At 34.6% G+C, this 17,215-nt stretch overlaps 2 protein-coding genes and 1 pseudogene across 3 annotated transcripts; all 3 read left to right on the top strand.

The window, feature by feature from the left end:
* The first annotated feature begins 1,659 nt into the window (after positions 1–1,659).
* Positions 1,660–4,347, top strand: LOC114736931 (uncharacterized; annotated as a pseudogene).
* A 196-nt stretch (positions 4,348–4,543) lies between these two features.
* Positions 4,544–10,756, top strand: LOC114736930 (1-aminocyclopropane-1-carboxylate oxidase homolog 1-like). The gene is made up of 5 exons (XM_028924814.1): positions 4,544–4,744; positions 8,292–8,487; positions 9,074–9,614; positions 9,835–10,156; positions 10,404–10,756. The coding sequence occupies exons 1-5, from the start codon at positions 4,544–4,546 to the stop codon at positions 10,653–10,655; spliced, it is 1,512 nt and encodes a 503-aa protein (XP_028780647.1). The 3' UTR covers positions 10,656–10,756.
* Positions 10,757–12,959: 2,203 nt separating this feature from the next.
* Positions 12,960–15,120, top strand: LOC114736924 (1-aminocyclopropane-1-carboxylate oxidase homolog 1). 2 transcript variants are annotated; one of them, XM_028924805.1, is made up of 4 exons: positions 12,960–13,105; positions 13,586–14,126; positions 14,240–14,561; positions 14,668–15,120. In XM_028924805.1, exons 2-4 carry the CDS (start codon positions 13,609–13,611, stop codon positions 14,917–14,919), a joined length of 1,092 nt encoding a protein of 363 aa, XP_028780638.1. In that variant the 5' UTR covers positions 12,960–13,105; positions 13,586–13,608; the 3' UTR covers positions 14,920–15,120. The 2 variants fall into 2 exon arrangements, with proteins under 2 accessions (XP_028780638.1, XP_028780639.1); XM_028924806.1 differs by lacking the exon at positions 12,960–13,105 and adding an exon at positions 13,130–13,220.
* Positions 15,121–17,215: the final 2,095 nt, after the last annotated feature.

Below are 17,215 nucleotides of genomic sequence, written 5' to 3'. Positions count from 1 at the left end.
ATCAGCAGCCACTCTGATAATTAGCTGATATTCTAAGCCTTATTATTCTCTACTAAATTAATCATAATCAAGTCACAGCACGCTAAGCACATTGCATCAGTCATAATAGTTCATACTAAATTATTCTTTTCTTTTTTTTTGCCAACATAAATTATTCTTGCCTGAGCACAATATATTGTCTTCCACTTGGATCTCTCTCATATCTTCAATGCCACATGACTGAGGTTTAATTTTGCTTGTGTAATAAAATTGGTAACTTGTGTGATGCGGTTTTAAGTTGCATGTGGAAGCAGGGATCTCCACCCTGGCCGATCTGACAGTACAGTTTTAGTCTGCTCGAACTGATGCTAATGTCTGGTTTAGCTTCATACGAAGAAAGATTGTTCATTGTCTTTATTCTCTGTAACCAAAAGGTGCTTCACATCTCTTTAGATCCAATCCACCGCCACTTGGTTTCTCTTTAATCTCTTAATAAATGTCTTCCTCTTCTTCACTCCCGATTTCAGGCATTTTTTTTGTTCTTTGGCAAAAACGTGAGGATGTGCTTGGTCAGAACTTTGAGCGAAAACATGATTTCATTTCCTTTTCTCTACTGCCAGATAAAATCGAAGAATTGTCATTCATCGTCACTGCCAATAAAATAATTATCGGTATAATTACTTTCAAGATGGGCTTCATGTGCTTCTTTTTATCTTTTCTTTGCTATATCTTGAATTATTAGTCCAAACTTTGAAGCTAAGGATTTCTCTTCTTTAAAAAAGATTATTTTTTTAAGACTCTCAAGATAATTGAGATGATTTTAACATATCTAAAAAGGTGGAATGTAAATTTCATTGCAAAATTGGATTGCACGGTACATTTACATGGAGTGAACATGAGTCTCATCATCCTATCTTATTTTATCTGATATTGAGTATTGATGTTCATCATTATAGATTAATTAATTACACTTATCATTTCTAAATAATTCAGTTTATTTAGTTTTTATGCATGAATTTATACATACTGGTATAAAGAAAATTGGAAAAAAGGAACAAAGAACCGGGAAACAAATCATGAATATAATACTCCTCCGATCCTTAATATAGAACCCAATTCTTGAATTGATTTTGATCCTAAATATAAGACCCATTTCTCATATTTATCCATTTTCTCTAAATTATTCCTATAGATACTCCTTAAACCATAATCAAGTAAAAGAGGGAGAGGGGTATTAAGAAAGATGATTATGGTGTTTTAGGAAAAATGTGTCACTTTTCTTATAATTAACTAACTTACCTAACTTCTTTAATCTAATCAAATTAGTTAAATGAGTCTTATACTAAGGACCAGAGGAGTAGTAGTATTTATTAAAATCCAAAATGCTCGAAACATTATACTGTTATTCTCGATTTTTTCAGACAATCTAGTTTTAGATAACGATTCAAGACCAAACCCTCGCATTCGTCGAACGCCACGTGCCAACAATCGCTTCCAGGTCCACGGTTGTCAGCTATCGGGAGCGAGTACCTTTGTTATTCCTATTCGCACCTGTTGCCAGATTTTGCGGTTCAGTAAACGACGCCGTCGGCTGTCATCAACTCGGTCTGAGGCTTTTTAACAGTTTCTCCCTCTTTCTTTTCGAAAGGGTCACACCCTTCACTTGAATTTTCTGTGGCTCCTTCCTGTGATCTCGCTCTCAACATCCATGGCCTTCACTTCATTTGTCGGAAGAGTCCTCTTCGCTTCTCTCTTCATAGCATCTGCCTGGCAAGAGTAAGCCTTCTTCGGTTCTCCTCTTCTCTTCGGTCTCTCTGTTTCCTCTGGTAGCTACTTTGCTTGATTCCTCGGAAAATTGTCGCAAAACGAAGTTTCTTCTTATTATCTTTTTTTAAAAAAAAAACAACTATATCTTGCATGTCAAGTAAATCTAGTTCAACTTTTGGGGTTCGTAGTGTCAGAATTGTGCATAAGTTCTAGAGTAGGATCGCCACTGATCTCCCCCCCCCCCCATTTGCACAACACTGATTCATATGAAGCGAAGGAATCAACACTGACTCTAGGTGTCGGCTGATGTTTGGGATTGGACGGTTGTCGTGTAAATGGTGATTTTTTTCCCCTACCATGTTATGACTATATATTTAAAGCTCGGTTGCTTTATTTGCCAATGGGCGTAGGGTTTCGGTCTTGTTGTTTCAAATCCTTTACTCCGACTTATGCCTGGAGGATGCTGGTGATAAAGTGGAGATTCTCTGACAAAATATTTTCAGAATAATCATACTTAAAGCTTATGCGCTTAAAATTATTTTCCGGGGCACCTTTACTCACTCACTCCAGCACACCTCTTTTCTCCTACACTATTTCACCGAAAGGAACATTTTCTGGTTCTATAGTTTGATTGGGTATATCTCTACATACATAACGAAACCGGGTAAAATAATGTAACATATTATTCAATTTAATAGATGTCATAGAAAATTTATAATAAGAGCTATATTAAAAAAATGAAGTTAAATTAATAATTGAAGATAAGCTTTTTAAATATCATTGTATCCTATACTCTGTAATGTGAGATGACAATTTTGAGAGAACTGTATGGGCAACGCAAGTGTCGAACCTTCTTTTACGCTTTTAGCTCATTTAGGATAATTCCACAGCGAAAGTTATATGCCTCTGTAGTCAATATGCCTAACTTTTAAATTAAAAGCCAAGCATAATTTGTGCTTTTTATACTTGTTGTTTTCTTACATCTTGGTAAAATACTAAAATGTGATGTGCTGTTTTCTGTTGTAACTGACGTGTACTTGAGTTGTTAAGTGGATATGTCCAATTGTATTTGAAACGTTAATGTTTCTTTTCATCATCTGTTTTCATTTCATATAACTTTCATTTATCATATAAAGATCTCCAATCCACTGGGTGTTTTATATTTTCAACCTAGGATGCCCATTGCCCTGTTTAAAACCTACAAGCAATAGACCTTTAAGACACCATTTGTTTGTTTTACCAAGTTAAGGAATAATCATAGTTGTGTTTATGACTCATTATCTTGTTTTGTGTCAAATCATCCTTGGCTTTCTTGAAAAACTCCTCTTCATACTTCGGTTTTTTTTTTTTTTTGTGTGTGGTTATTTTGTTCCTTTTTTCATTTTAATAGGTTCAATGACTTTGGTAAGGATGGTGGACCAGCTGCCCAAGCCTTGGAACCAAAATTTCATGCCTTTTCAAATCATGTCTCAACTCACGCTGGGATTAAGTTGCCTAAAATTGAAGTGAGAATGCATTTACATCTATCAAGCTGAAGTTAAGATGATAGTTGGTTTTTCATTATGGACAAATCCTTATCTTTGCTACTGTTCCCACCAGGTTAAAGATTTAATCTCTGTTTCAATTTTCCTGAAAGGAGTTGGGGGTCCTTTGTTTATCTTTGGCAACTCCCTGGGAGCTTATCTTCTGGTCTGTTGCCTGTTTAACTCATCACCATAACTAATCGATTGGAAGACAAAACCGTGCTCTGATTTTATTTTTTTTTGGGGCAGCTTTTGCATCAAGCAATTTTTACTCCCTTGTTATGTGACTTCTACAACTACGACGTTGAGACAAAAGAATTTACTGAGCATTTCTCAAGTTTACCCAGGTTGGTATCTCAATTTATAACTTGCAATTCTGATCAATGATAACAACTGGTTTTTGTCTATGTTTTCTTATGTTATTTATAAAATGCATTGGAATATTTGCGATGAATAGCTTTTTGCATTGACATGGAAAATGTTTGGCTATAATGGCCTTTATCTAAATTATGAGAGTGAAAATGAAAGATTCACTTGAATGCTATATGTTTTCTAACGGTGAAACGTCATGGGAAATTCAAAAGTTGCATTGAAGGGTTGTCCGTTGATTTTTCTAGAGAAGTTGATAAACTGGCACTGACTCAGTTGAATTAACAACGTTGTTGCATTTGCAGAGTTTAGCATTGTTTGGGGCATTGCTCTTCTATATAGGGATGAGGAATTCAATGCCTAGGCGGCAGCTGAGGAAGAAGGCTCCTAAAGATAAGACTGTTTGAATTAGTTCCTGCCTGAATAGTTTCCTTGTGTCCCAAGACTCAAGTTTTAGTGCCCAAAAGGCCAAAAGAAAAGGGAGGGAAAAAAACTGGGGAATTACTGAACTGAGAAACAATTTTACCACTTCTGTTTCCTCTGTGTATTTTTTTTGTTTTGTCAAATCATAGTGTTCCTTTTATTGATGGTTGTGCATGTATTCTTACCAGCCTTAACTTTCAGGTCCGTTATGTATCTCCCGTTTTATAAATTCCGTGGCATATTGCCTGCCCATCATCACTACATTAATGCATGAATCATTTTGCTAGTTTTAGAGTCTCAAGGTTATGAAACGTTCCTACGTGTGCATCTTTCACCATTAGACCAATGACATTAAGAATTTCAAGATGCACTGATCAATATTTAACGAAAAATCTTCAGTTTCAGTGAAGTTGAGATGAACTCGTTATTGGGTTATATGTTTTCAAAATTTTCAATTCCGTTGTACTTGCTATTTCTAGTTTATGGTCAAATTTGATTTATCTGTTATTAGCTCACGCAACGGAATAGCAGTCTACGAAATATTGATTGGACGACCAAAGTTTGATCCCCATCATCGTTATGATTTGCCTGGTCCAAGTTTCGCATTTCCATCTGATATCCGGTCACGGGGCTCATCAACTTCAAGCCCAGAAAAAACTTCAACAATATACACGGGAGATGGAGTGTGATTATCACATTTAATCCCGTTAGAAAATGACAAATAATCCGATACAATAAATAGTGTGTTTTGTAGAAATAAAAGTATATTTCTTGTTTATTAATTTTGTATGAGAATATTACGATTTTAATAAAACGTTTTTAAATATTAACATATTAAGTTTAATTTTTAAAATAATTATAATTGTTACAAAAATTATTATTTAAAATTAATGATTTTATAATTAAATGATTAAGAATATATTTTTTAAAATTAAGAAAATGAATTAAAATTTTATATAAAATTAAATGATTAAATATATAGTACTCCTCCAGTTCTTAATACAAGATCTAATTGTTAAGTGGATTTTGGTTTTAAATATAAGATTTATTTTTCATATTTATTAATTTTTTTAAATTATTCCGATAGATACTCTCTAAAAAATAATCAAGTAGAAGAAGAAGAGGAAATATTAAAAAAGATGATTATGACATTTTAAAAAAATATATTATATTTCTTATAATTAATTAACTTATCTAATTTTTTTAATCTAATCAAATTAATTGAATAGTTTTTATATTAAGTACTACCTTTGATTCTAATTATAAAAGCTAGTTGATTAATTTGAGAAAATTAAAAAAAAAATTAAGTTAATCATTTGTAATAAATATGTGTTGTTTTTCCTATAATATCCTTACTAATCAAGTGTGTAGGCTAGAACTATCATTACTAGAAGGACTATCTTAAAAAAATATAAATATAAGAGATAAAACAAATTAAAATTTTATAAAATAAAAATAAACGAGATTTTATATCAAGCGCGGAGGTAGCATTTTGTCAAGGCAAGACCGATATACAAGGCACTTTCCCAGTGCGTCAAGTCGTCAACGCGAGCGTGGACCCCACTAGCCTGGCGTAATGCCAGATAATTATAGCGGCGCATGAGCGGGACAAATTACAACGTGTGGCCCATGATGTGCTGGCAATTTCAGTTTCGGCCTCGGTTTCTGATCTGCGCAATTCTTTCTTTCACAAATTTCTCTCCCCATCGGGTGTTTGGGATTTGAAGTCAAATGGATAAGGAAGGTGAACTATTTTATCATGCGTAGTTGCATTTGTGGAATTTAATTCCGGCGGTGATGAGGGCGTATGCTTTTTTTTCCTCAAAAAAATACTCCTCCGATCTTTAAATATAAAACTTATTTAATTAATTCAATTAGATTAAAAAAATTAGGTAAGTTAGTTAATTATAAAAAAATACGATATATTTTTCCTAAAATACTACAATCATCTTTCTTAATACCCCTATTCTTTTTCTACCTGATTATGGGTGAGGAAGTATTCATAAGGATAATTTAGAAAAAACTGATAAATATGATAAGTGAGTTTTATATTTAAGACTAAAATTAACTTAATAATTAGGTTTTATATTAAGAACAGGAAAATTATATTTTATCACAATTATATCATTTTTTTCTTAAGACATTAATTTTTTTAATCCTTGTATTTTGATTTAGTTGTAACCTGATCTTTAAAATTTTATTTCCAAATTTTCATAAAATATATGGAGACAGGGCTTAAAATTATAAGGACTCATTTATAAGAGGATGTTTGGAAACTATAAAAAAATGTTTTTTAAAAATATCTTTTCACAAATTGAAATAAATTTTCTTATTTACTTTGGATATTATAAAAGTATTTTTAAACTCATTATTTTGATTCCATCTAAAAATCTTCCAAACCCGGACCGGATCGGAAGGTTGGACCGGTTGGACCGGCAATCGGACAATACAACGGCTCGGCTTCTATACTTAGACCGCTTGAGGAGTTGGATCGTTTTAAACCGTTCTGAGCCGCCTGTTGAGCCGGGAATCGGAGTTAAGCCGCGACCCGGAGCGGTTTTCAGAGAACCGTCCGGCTGGGAAAAAGAAAGAGAAAGGAGAAGGGAAAAAAGAAAGAAAGAAGAGAAACATAGAAAAATCTAAAGGGGAAAAAAGTGGCTTCTTGATTTTTCTCATTTACCTGATACAGATCAATCGCATGAGATGGATAAAGGATGAAACTGAGGAGGAAAGAAGCAAGCTTGGAGTGTTTTTCTTTTCTTGCCGTCGACCCCAGAGGAAGGCAGTGAACTCGACACAGGGACTCCTTGACGCATCTGAAGAATTTGCTTGAAAAGAAAGGAAGAGTAAAAAGAAATAATAAAAGACTGTTCCCCTATCAGTTCGATACACAAATGCCAGGATTGGGGAAGATGAAAAGTTGTGCATCACGTTTTTCAATACTCATTACTGTACCTGGTTCAGTCTCTAGGATTTTTTTTTTTGAAAAAAACTTGCTAAGCCCATTTTGAAATTTGAAGGTTATCCTTAGGCATGCATCTCCGATCTTTATTTTACTGTAATTAATTGTTTTAAAATCTATATTTTATATTATTTTTATTCAAAATAATTAGCATAAAATCAGACATATATTAGTGTAAGGGAAAATGACAATAAAATACCATTTGAATTTCAAAAAGACAAATAAGGGACTTGAATAAGCAAAATGACAAATAGGGCACTGGGTATCAATCTGGAATTTTGATTTTTGATCTCAAAACATGTTGCAAAACCCATTGACAAAGTAGTAACTCTCATTATGAAAGTTATAAATCCCACTATGTGTTTTGTAAAATTCAGCGTGGAATTGTATTGTTTTTTACAAAAAAGTTGCCTAACCCCTCAAAACAAGTTGCAAAAGCCATTGGCCAAGTAGTAATTCTCATTATGAAAGTTGTAAATCCCACTATGTGTTTGTAAAATTAGGCAAAACTTGCTCGGCCCTTCAAAACAGGTTGCAAAACCCATTGACGAAGTAGTAACTCTCACTATGAAAGTTGTAAATCCCACTATGTGTTTTGTAAAATTCAAAATCAAAATCCCATATTGGTACCTGATGCCTTCTTTGTCATTTTGCTTATTCAGGTCCCTTATTTGTCTTTTTGGAATTCAGAAGGTATTTTATTGTCATTTTCCCTTAGTGTAATTACTGTAATTAACACTGTCATCTTTTATTTTATTTATGATAATTAATATAAAATTAAACATGTAGTGTGTTTAGCATATTATTACTTTCAATCAATATTTCCAAGTTAAAAAAAATAATCTTCCCTGTTGCAGCCCAAAAAATTTGTCACTAATTTTAAATAAAAAACTGAATAAATGAAATTTAAATATTAAATGAGTTAATGGAGCCAAAAACCTTCATTGAAAAAATGTATAAAAATTTTAAAATAGCCACAGCTCATTAGATTAAAATAAAGCCAAGGTTGAACTTGTTAACTTTTTAATAAATTTGACTAATTATGTTAATATTATTATACATGTATAAAATATTATTTTTAATTTAATTATTATATTACCGGTTTGACCAGACGGTTCAACCGATTCAACCGTTTGAACCATGACCCGCTAGCTTTATCGGCTTGACATCCGGTCCGGCTTTTAAAACACTCCTTCTAAGTCAAAATTTATTAGCTGAATTACAGTTGAATCAAGATCGTAGAGATTGTGTATCCCATTAAAATGTAGAGCTATTTTGAAGCGTGGCGGCGTCAGGGAAAGACGCATCACACAGTGCTTTGGCCCCTTCAGCCTCAAAGTCGCCGTCCTCTCTCACATACACTCTCTCTCTCTCTCTCTCTCGCACAAACTTTCTTGTACTCAAGATCTGTTGCAAGGGAGATAATTGAAGTGAGATGTACTGAGTATACCTCTGGAATTTCAGGTGCGTCTCTAATTTGCCTCCTCATCTTGTTGTTTTTCTTCTCTACTTTACTCGTTTTGGTTTCTCTTCAAAAGGGGTTTTTGCTGTTTGGCCTATACTTACAATTTTCTGATCTCAAAAGCAAGAAGGTCCTCTGTTTATACCATGCCCAACTTCTCCTTCTGCTTTAACTTCTTCGATTATGAGTTCTCCAAGCAACAAGATGAGTTCTTCAAGCATGACAACTCAAGATGATGGAGATTGGATAGCTATTCATTTTCGTTTGGCTATGTAACAAAAATCCACTTATTGGTTAATTTGGTAATGCGGGGAGAGATTTTTTTCTTTTGGTAAAATAAATTATTTATGATGAAAGAAAGAACTCTTCTTTCATGGAAGAAAACTAAAACAATTTTGCGAGTCTTTGCAATACTTGTCAAATGAAAAATGTTGTCAAGCCACAAAAAAAAAAAGAGTTTAAAATAACTAGCAGTATTGGTTTTGTTGAAATTAGCATGACTATTACACTATGTTTTAAGAACTAAAAGTACCTGCAGATATAAACAAAAACTTGTTTGATTCATTCATGCTGTATATTATATCTAAGGCACTAGTATAAAGAGAAGCAAAATGGGGATCACACGGAAGTCAGAATCTGAGGACCAAATTGAGCGCAAAGCATTTGATGACACAAAAGCTGGCGTCAAGGGGCTCGTTGATGCCGGAGTCACCAAGATTCCTCCTTTGTTCCGTCATCCTCTTGATCATTCTGAACAACCTTCGAATTTGGGAGACACGAAGCATGTTATTCCTGTTATAGACCTCACGGATGGTGATAAAGTGCCCAGCAAGCGCCAAGAAATTGTTACCAGAGTTAGGGAAGCTTCTGAGACGTGGGGTTTCTTTCAGGTGGTCAACCATGGTATTCCTCTGCATGTTCTTGATGAGATTATAAATGGAGTTCGAATGTTTCATGAGCAAGACTTGGACGTCAAAAAGGAACTATACACACGTGATCTAATGAAACCATTTTTGTATAATAGCAACTTTGATCTTTACAGTTCACCAGCTCTGAATTGGAGAGATACTTTTCGATGTTACATTGCTCCTAATCCTCCAAAACCAGAAGAGCTGCCAGAAGTATGCAGGTATGTGCATCAGCTTTAACTACATATTACCTCGACTCAAACTAGATCTTTTATTTATGACCGGGCAAGGTAGTATGTTGCTGTCTACAATACCTCAACTATATATGCATGAGCCTCTTAACCAGTTCTGAAGCATTATAGATAACAAGATATATATAATTGAAGATTATGAGATTTAGTCACTTTTCTTTTTTCGTTTGTTTCTTGCATCAACCTGCAGAGACATACTATTAGAATACGGGGAATACGTAATGAAATTGGGGACATTGCTATTTGAGTTTTTATCAGAAGCTCTTGGTCTGCACCCCAACCATTTGAAAGACATTGGTTGTGCCGAAGGACTTGCCACTTTTGGCCATTACTATCCTGCTTGTCCTGAACCAAACTCAACTCTGGGAACCTCCAAACACTCTGATAGTGATTTTCTCACAGTACTTCTCCAGGACCATGTTGGCGGCCTTCAGATTCTTTATCAGGACACATGGGTTGATATTCCGCCTGTTCCTGGAGCTCTAGTGGTTAACCTCGGTGATCTTTTGCAGGCAATCTCTCCCCCCCTCTCTCTCACGTTTCTTTGTTTCTTCTCGCAACTTCCGTCATGGACATCGAGCTATAGAAAATATTCTAGTTGCTTAATATTCTTGTGAAGTCAATTAGAAGGAAACCATGCTAGTTTTTACTCTTTTTCTTCTGGGCTCAAGTGGCAATGCATTAGAGTAGCAAAATGGGTATGATATTTGAAATTATGCGTGACAAATGTTGGTGATGGATAGTTTCTTTCTGTTGCAGCTGATAACAAATGACAGATTCAAGAGTGCAGAACATAGAGTATTGGCTAATCTCAAGGGTCCAAGAATATCTGTTGCTAGCTTTTTTAGGGAGAATTCGAAGTCATCACCAAGGTCATATGGACCCTTAAAGGAGCTATTATCTGAAGATAACCCTCCAAAATACAGAGAAACCACTGTTGCAGAGTATGTAAACTTTTACTATGCGAAAGGGCTAGATGGGACCTCAGCTCTGTCACATTTCGAGATTTAAGTCTTTTTTTTTTTTAAAGTCATTTAAACAGATAAAATTAGTGTACCAAATAAAATAAACTATGAAAGGGAAAAAAAAAAAAAAACTGTTGAACTTGGTAAGCTGGTGGCTTTGTTACTTATTAAATACATCTCTGTCTCTGTGAGCACGCGCGCGTGTGAAGTGGCAAAGGAAATAATAACGAAACCCTCCTATTTTTCTGGTTTTAAATATAAGACCCTTGCATTTTGGCATTTTGCCATATAGCAATTTTATGCCCATATAAGCTACTTCTAGTCTCTTGAATATTTACAAGATCAACTACTAGATTTTGTTTGAAGGCCACTCCAATATTTATATACTACTCCGGTCCTAAATACAAGACATTTATACACATGTGAGATGGTTTTGGTTTTTGCATTAGGTGTTCTGGTTGAAGTCTTGCGTTGCAAACTACTTGGTCAAACAAATGTACACAATTGAAGGGTTAATTAAAATCATTAAAATATGCTTTTAGGTTTGCGTAATATTCATAATCAATAGGAGATTGTTATAACACGAGGGAAATTTTAAGCTCACGGTAAATTGCTGGTAGGCTATAACTATTTGAAACAACTCTTGAGAAACTAGTACATAAATTGCTTCTCTTGTATTAAGAATGTCAGAAGAATTATGAGTATATTATCAATTATCATGAAAGAATGTTTGTAATTTCCAATAAATTGAGAATCGCTTTCAGAAAGACAAAAATTGATGATTCATGTGCGTCGAAGCCTCTCTCCATTTTTTTGGGGCCAAACCTTTCTCCATTATTCATTATTTATTATTTTAACAATAATATTATATGACTGGGCTTTGGATGATATTTGTGCGATTCATAATGAAATGAACATGGAAACTTCCAAATTCGTATGCCTAACATATTCCCCACGTTGCTCACAAATTGACCAATGCTACGCTACCTCCACGAGCGGACCCCGGACCTCAAAGCTTCCCTGGGTGAACAAAATGCTTTGTTAAGTTTCTAAGACTCATTTTATAATGTAATTTATATTATAAAATAGTTTTAAACCAGATAAGTATAATATTTTAGTTATTTGTTTTTTTCTAACACATAAAAAGCGAAAAAATTGGAGTTAAATTTTTTATTAAAAAATTAATTGGCCTTGCATTGTTGAAAAATGAACAAGGAAGGAGAGAGAAATTTTTTTTTAATCAAGGGGTCGGGTGGCACCTTGGCTGCCATCACTGGTGGAGAATTGCCGCTGAGAAGATGATGAGATGGAGGGAGAGAGTTTGAGAAGCGACCCTCGTCGCCCGAGCAGCGAATGGGAATGATATACCTATTTTTCTTTCTTTCTTTTTTATTTGTTTATTGATTTTATTTCTTTTTATTTAAGTTAAGTTGCATATGACACTTTAAAGTATTTTTTCAGTAACATCTAATATCATAAATTAATTAATTATAGTGCATTTAGAGTATTTTTTCAGTTAGTGAGTATTAGTAGAAAAATACTTCAAGATACTAAATGGCTAATAGTGTTGTTGCATAAATTTCAGAGTATTTTCTCAATCAATGAGTGCAGCTCCAAAAATACCTTTAGGTATTGGGTGTGATAAAAATTATTCTTCAAGTCCTTAATATAGAACTTAATTATTAAGTTAGTTTTGGTCGTACATATAAGACCCATTTCTTATATTTATTAATTTTCTCTAAATTACTCCTATGGATACTCCCTTAATCATAATCAAGTAGAAGAGGGAGATGGGGTATTAAAAAAGATGATTAAGATGTTTTAGGAAAAACGTGTCACATTTCTTATAATTAACTAACTTACCTAACTTCCTTAATCTAATCAAGTTAGTTAAATGGGTTTTATATTAAGAATCGGAAGAGTAATTAATTTGAGATATAGTTATTACTGAAATTTCAAGACAGCTAAATGAAAAAAAATACAATAAAATGAGGAGGCTGACATGTAAACTATCATACCTAAGGCACTTTTTTTTTTTCAAACTAGAAATTAATAAAACGAGTAGGCTGACATTTAAATTGAAATTATATGAGGTGGAGCTTTCTGTTGGAAAGAGTACTCAAGAATTTCTCTCAGAAAAGATGAATCGTTTTTGACTTCTTGGTGGTTAAATGGAGAGCACACTACTGAGTTATCCTTTCGCCTTGTATATTTGACGACCAAACATCATTTCCAACAAGAACATTCTGTTTATTCCGTATTTTCGAGTTTGACCCTTAACTCAGGCTTTCATCGATCTCTTCACAACTCTCCACCGTACGTTTCACATACCACCATACGTTTCACATATCTCTTTCTCTCACAAACTTCAACGCTCCACCATACGTTTCACATATCTCTTTCTCTCACAAACTTCCTTTCTTTTCTTCATGATCTGTTGTGGTCAAGGAAGATAAGTGAAGTGAAGTCTACTGACTACAACCGCTGGAACTTCAGGTGCGTCTCCAATCTCCCCTCTCATCTTTTTGTTTTTCTCCGATACTCTGCTGCTGTTGGTGTCTCTTCAAAAGGCTCACCTATAATTTCAAGTTTCTGGGCTCAAAACAAGAAGGTTCTCTGTTTGTCCTCGTTTTTATTTTATAAAATTTTAGAACAAGTTCAAATCTCTTTATAAGTAGAGATTGAAGTGTTCAATTAAATTGTACGACAAAATAAATTATTTATGATGAATAATAGAAATAATTCTTTGTTCACGGAAGAAAACAACAATTTTGGGAGTCTTTCTAATACTGATCAGATAAAAAATTTTATCAAGAGCCAAAAGAGAAAAGAGTTCAGAACAATCACTCAGCAGTATTAGTTTGGTTGAAATTAACATGACCAAATTGTAATGTACATTTGAAGAACTAAAAGCACCTATAGATATAAACAAAAACTAGCTTGCTTCATTGATACTGTATCTTGCATCTGAGGCAGGAACTTGTATAAAGAGAAGCAAAATGGGAATCTCACGGAAGTCAGAATCTGTTGACCAAATTGAGCGCAGAGCATTTGATGACACAAAAGCTGGCGTCAAGGGGCTCGTTGATGCAGGAGTCACCAAGATTCCTCCTTTGTTTCATCATCCTCTTGATCAATCTGAACAACCTTCGAAGTTGGGAGACACGAAGCACGTTATTCCTGTTTTAGACCTCACCGATGCTGATAAAGGGCCCAGCGAGCGCCAAGAAATAGTTGAAAGAGTTAGGGAAGCTTCTGAGACGTGGGGCTTCTTTCAGGTGGTCAATCATGGTATTCCTCTGCATGTTCTCGATGAGATTATAGATGGAGTGCGAAGGTTTCATGAGCAAGATTTGGAGGTCAAAAAGGAACTATACACGCGTGATCAAAAGAAACCTTTTGTGTATAATAGCAACTTTGATCTTTACAGTTCACCAGCTTTGAATTGGAGGGATACTTTTCTGTATTGCATTGCTCCTAATCCTCCAAAACCAGAAGAGTTGCCGGAAATATGCAGGTATTTTCATTGGATTTTGCCAAATTAGAGCATATATGATTGAAGAATTCTAGTTTGCAGCATACATGGTTGAAGCTTAAAATATGGGATTTGTTTCTTGCATCTTCTTGCAGAGATATATTACTAGAATATGGAAAACACATTATGAAATTGGGAACATTGTTGTTTGAGTTATTATCAGAAGCTCTCGGCCTAAACCCAAATCACTTGAAAGACTTGGGCTGCGCTGAGGGGCTTTTAGGTCTTGGCCATTACTACCCCGCTTGTCCTGAACCAGACCTCACGTTGGGAACCACTAAGCACTCCGATAATGACTTTCTCACAGTGCTTCTTCAAGACCGCATAGGTGGCCTTCAGGTTCTTTACGAGAACACATGGATTGATATCGCACCAGTACCTGGAGCTCTAGTAGTTAACATTGGTGACCTTTTGCAGGCAAGCTTTCTCTTCTTTTTCATGCGTTTCTGTGTTTTTCTTGCAACTTGATATTTGAATTCACCCATGACATGTGTTGGTAAGGGATAGTTTTCTTCAAGTGCAGCTTATAACAAATGACAAGTTTAAGAGTGTAGAACACAGAGTATTGGCCAATCTTGAGGGTCCAAGAATATCTGTGGCTAGCTTTTTTAGAGATGGTTTGAAGGCATCAACAAAGCCACTTGGACCTATGAAGGAACTGTTATCCGAAGATAACCCTCCGAAATATAGGGAAACCACTGTGGCAGAGTACGTAGCATACTTCCAAGCAAAAGGATTGGATGGGACTTCTGCTCTTCTTCATTTCAGGATTTGAGTTTTGGAATGCGAATAGATCAAATTGGTATATCATAAATTGATAAATTATTGAACTTAGATAAAAAATAAAAAAAAAGTCGTTGAACTTGATGTTGGTGGCTTTGGTGTTTATTAAGTCAGTATTGATGTTAAGTAATGAGAATGAAAAAATACACGGGGTCATTATCAATGAACAAAGTACAAGAACATTTTTAGGGTTTATCAAATATCTCACTTGAGAGATTAACCAACAATCTAAAACTATTTGGGATTATGGAGGGAGACCCAAGTTATCCTCCCACTCATTGGTGAAGATAACACATCCTAAACTCTTTACAACATCGCATTAGACCATTTTATATAGAGCCTATTTCAGTTAGCTAATGATATTATTACCCTTTCTAACATGCCCCCTCAAGTTGAACATCTTTTAATTAAAGTGATCAACTTGCCAAACGAAAAAACAGAAGTGGTATACAAATTTAATGTGAAAATATAACGTGATATCTTCTCTCCACTTGTTGGTTCTCCTCTGGTATGCTTCAATCTGCTTGAGGGAATGGTTTTCAGCTACAGTTACTAACTCACTTGTTGAAGTGCCCCCAAGCATTGACTCATGCTCCTTTCAAATTGAACACATGACTTAAGAGGAATTCAACTTGACAACACAAAGCAGGGAGCTAAAGACAATTAAAACTACATTGATTTTAAACTTTGTGAATAAGACTTGCATGGAGACATCATCCTCTTTGACTTTCACCGATATGCAATTCCACCTTGAGTGGAATAGCTTCAGCCATATCGTTTAACATAATGATGGTAATTGTGACAGTATCATTTTCTTCAATTTAGCTTCATGAACTTTCTTCCTAGTTTCTCTTCACACATTCATCTACTCATGTAATTTTCACGACACTCCTCTTTGTGATTGTAGCCATTTAAATCCAGCTAGAAAACCCCACGTTCTGAAAAAATCCATCTATTACAAGACTTTCTGATCATACCTTGTTGTCTCAAAGCTAGCACAGCTAAATCCATCTTCTGCACTTGACATGAATGGTGGAAGCAGCACCACCCATTGTTAATGCATTCATAGTTGAAGTTGCATAGATTATGCTATGGGACGTGGACCATTCTCCTTCATCTCTTCAAGTGATCTTCACTGCTCATGGACCTTTTTTTTTAATTATTAATGACTTGCAACCTTTAACTAGATAAAGGATAGACAATGGTTTGTACAGCTATCCAGTGTCCATATCTACAAGCTTGTATCAGGTAACAAGACAATTAGAGAAACCCAGAAAATCTTCATATTCTAAGTAGATAAAATAGGCATTTGGCATGAAGAATGAAGCAAAGCTGTGACTAACACAAACACAGCAAATTTCTCAAACACCTTTTGCGCAAGAATCGCAAGTGGGCATGACTGCTTTAACGGACTTGCAACATTCATGGCCTTGTTTCTACAGTCCAACCCATAATTGTCCATATATGCATAAACTTGTTGTGATTGAAAGTTGGGCAACAACGAAACAAGAAAACTAGGGCTTCCAAGCGACAGGTTCAGAGACCTTTCAAAACGGTTCAGCTACTTCTTACAACTTTCATCGTGGACATTGAGCTATAGAACATATTCTAGTTGCATAATATTCTTGTCAAGTCAATTAGAAGGAAACCATACTATTTTTTACTCTTTTTCTTCTTGGCTCAAGTGGCAATGCATTAGAGTAGCAAAATAGGTATGATATTTGAAATTATGCGTGACAAATGTTGGTGATGGATAGTTTCTTTCTGTTGCAGCTGATAACAAATGACAGATTCAAGAGTGCAGAACGTAGAGTATTGCCTAATCTCAAGGGTCCAAGAATATCTGTTGCTAGCTTTTTTAGGGAGAATTTGAAGTCATTACCAAGGTCCTATGGACCCTTAAAAGAGCTATTATCTGAAGATAACTCTCCAAAAGATAGAGAAATTACTGCTGCAGAGTATGTAAACTTTTATTGTGCGAAAGGGCTGGTTGGGACCTTTGTCACATTTCGAGATTTAAGTCATTTAAACCGATAAAATCAGTGTATCAAATAAGATAAACTGTGGGGAAAAAAAAAAAACTATTGAACTTGGTAAGCTGGTGGCTTTGTTACTTATTAAATATTTCTTTTGGTTCTCAATATAAGACTCATTTTATAATAAAAATTACATTACAAAATGAGTCTTATATTTAGAACTAAAAGAGTATATATATATATATATATATATATGAAGTGGCAAAGGAAATAATAACGAACCCACAAAATTTAGTAGTTGATCTTGTAAAT

This window comes from Neltuma alba, unplaced genomic scaffold (genome assembly GCF_004799145.2).
Source record: "Neltuma alba isolate B1F8T4 unplaced genomic scaffold, ASM479914v2 tig00013387_pilon, whole genome shotgun sequence".
Taxonomy (NCBI): Eukaryota; Viridiplantae; Streptophyta; class Magnoliopsida; order Fabales; family Fabaceae; genus Neltuma; species Neltuma alba.
Note: the sequence above shows the minus strand (reverse complement) of the source record. Positions and strands in the feature narration are given on the sequence as shown.

Excerpts from the sequence above, each read along its gene's own strand:
- LOC114736930 (XM_028924814.1), top strand. The coding sequence starts at position 4,544 with ATGGTCAAATTTGATTTATCTGTTATTAGCTCACGCAACGGAATAGCA. Across the intron at positions 4,745-8,291 it reads CAATATACACGGGAGATGGA|AGCTATTTTGAAGCGTGGCG; the intron begins GTGTGATTATCA and ends ATTAAAATGTAG. Across the intron at positions 9,615-9,834 it reads GAGCTGCCAGAAGTATGCAG|AGACATACTATTAGAATACG; the intron begins GTATGTGCATCA and ends ATCAACCTGCAG.
- LOC114736924 (XM_028924805.1), top strand. The coding sequence starts at position 13,609 with ATGGGAATCTCACGGAAGTCAGAATCTGTTGACCAAATTGAGCGCAGA. Across the intron at positions 14,127-14,239 it reads GAGTTGCCGGAAATATGCAG|AGATATATTACTAGAATATG; the intron begins GTATTTTCATTG and ends ATCTTCTTGCAG. Across the intron at positions 14,562-14,667 it reads ACATTGGTGACCTTTTGCAG|CTTATAACAAATGACAAGTT; the intron begins GCAAGCTTTCTC and ends CTTCAAGTGCAG.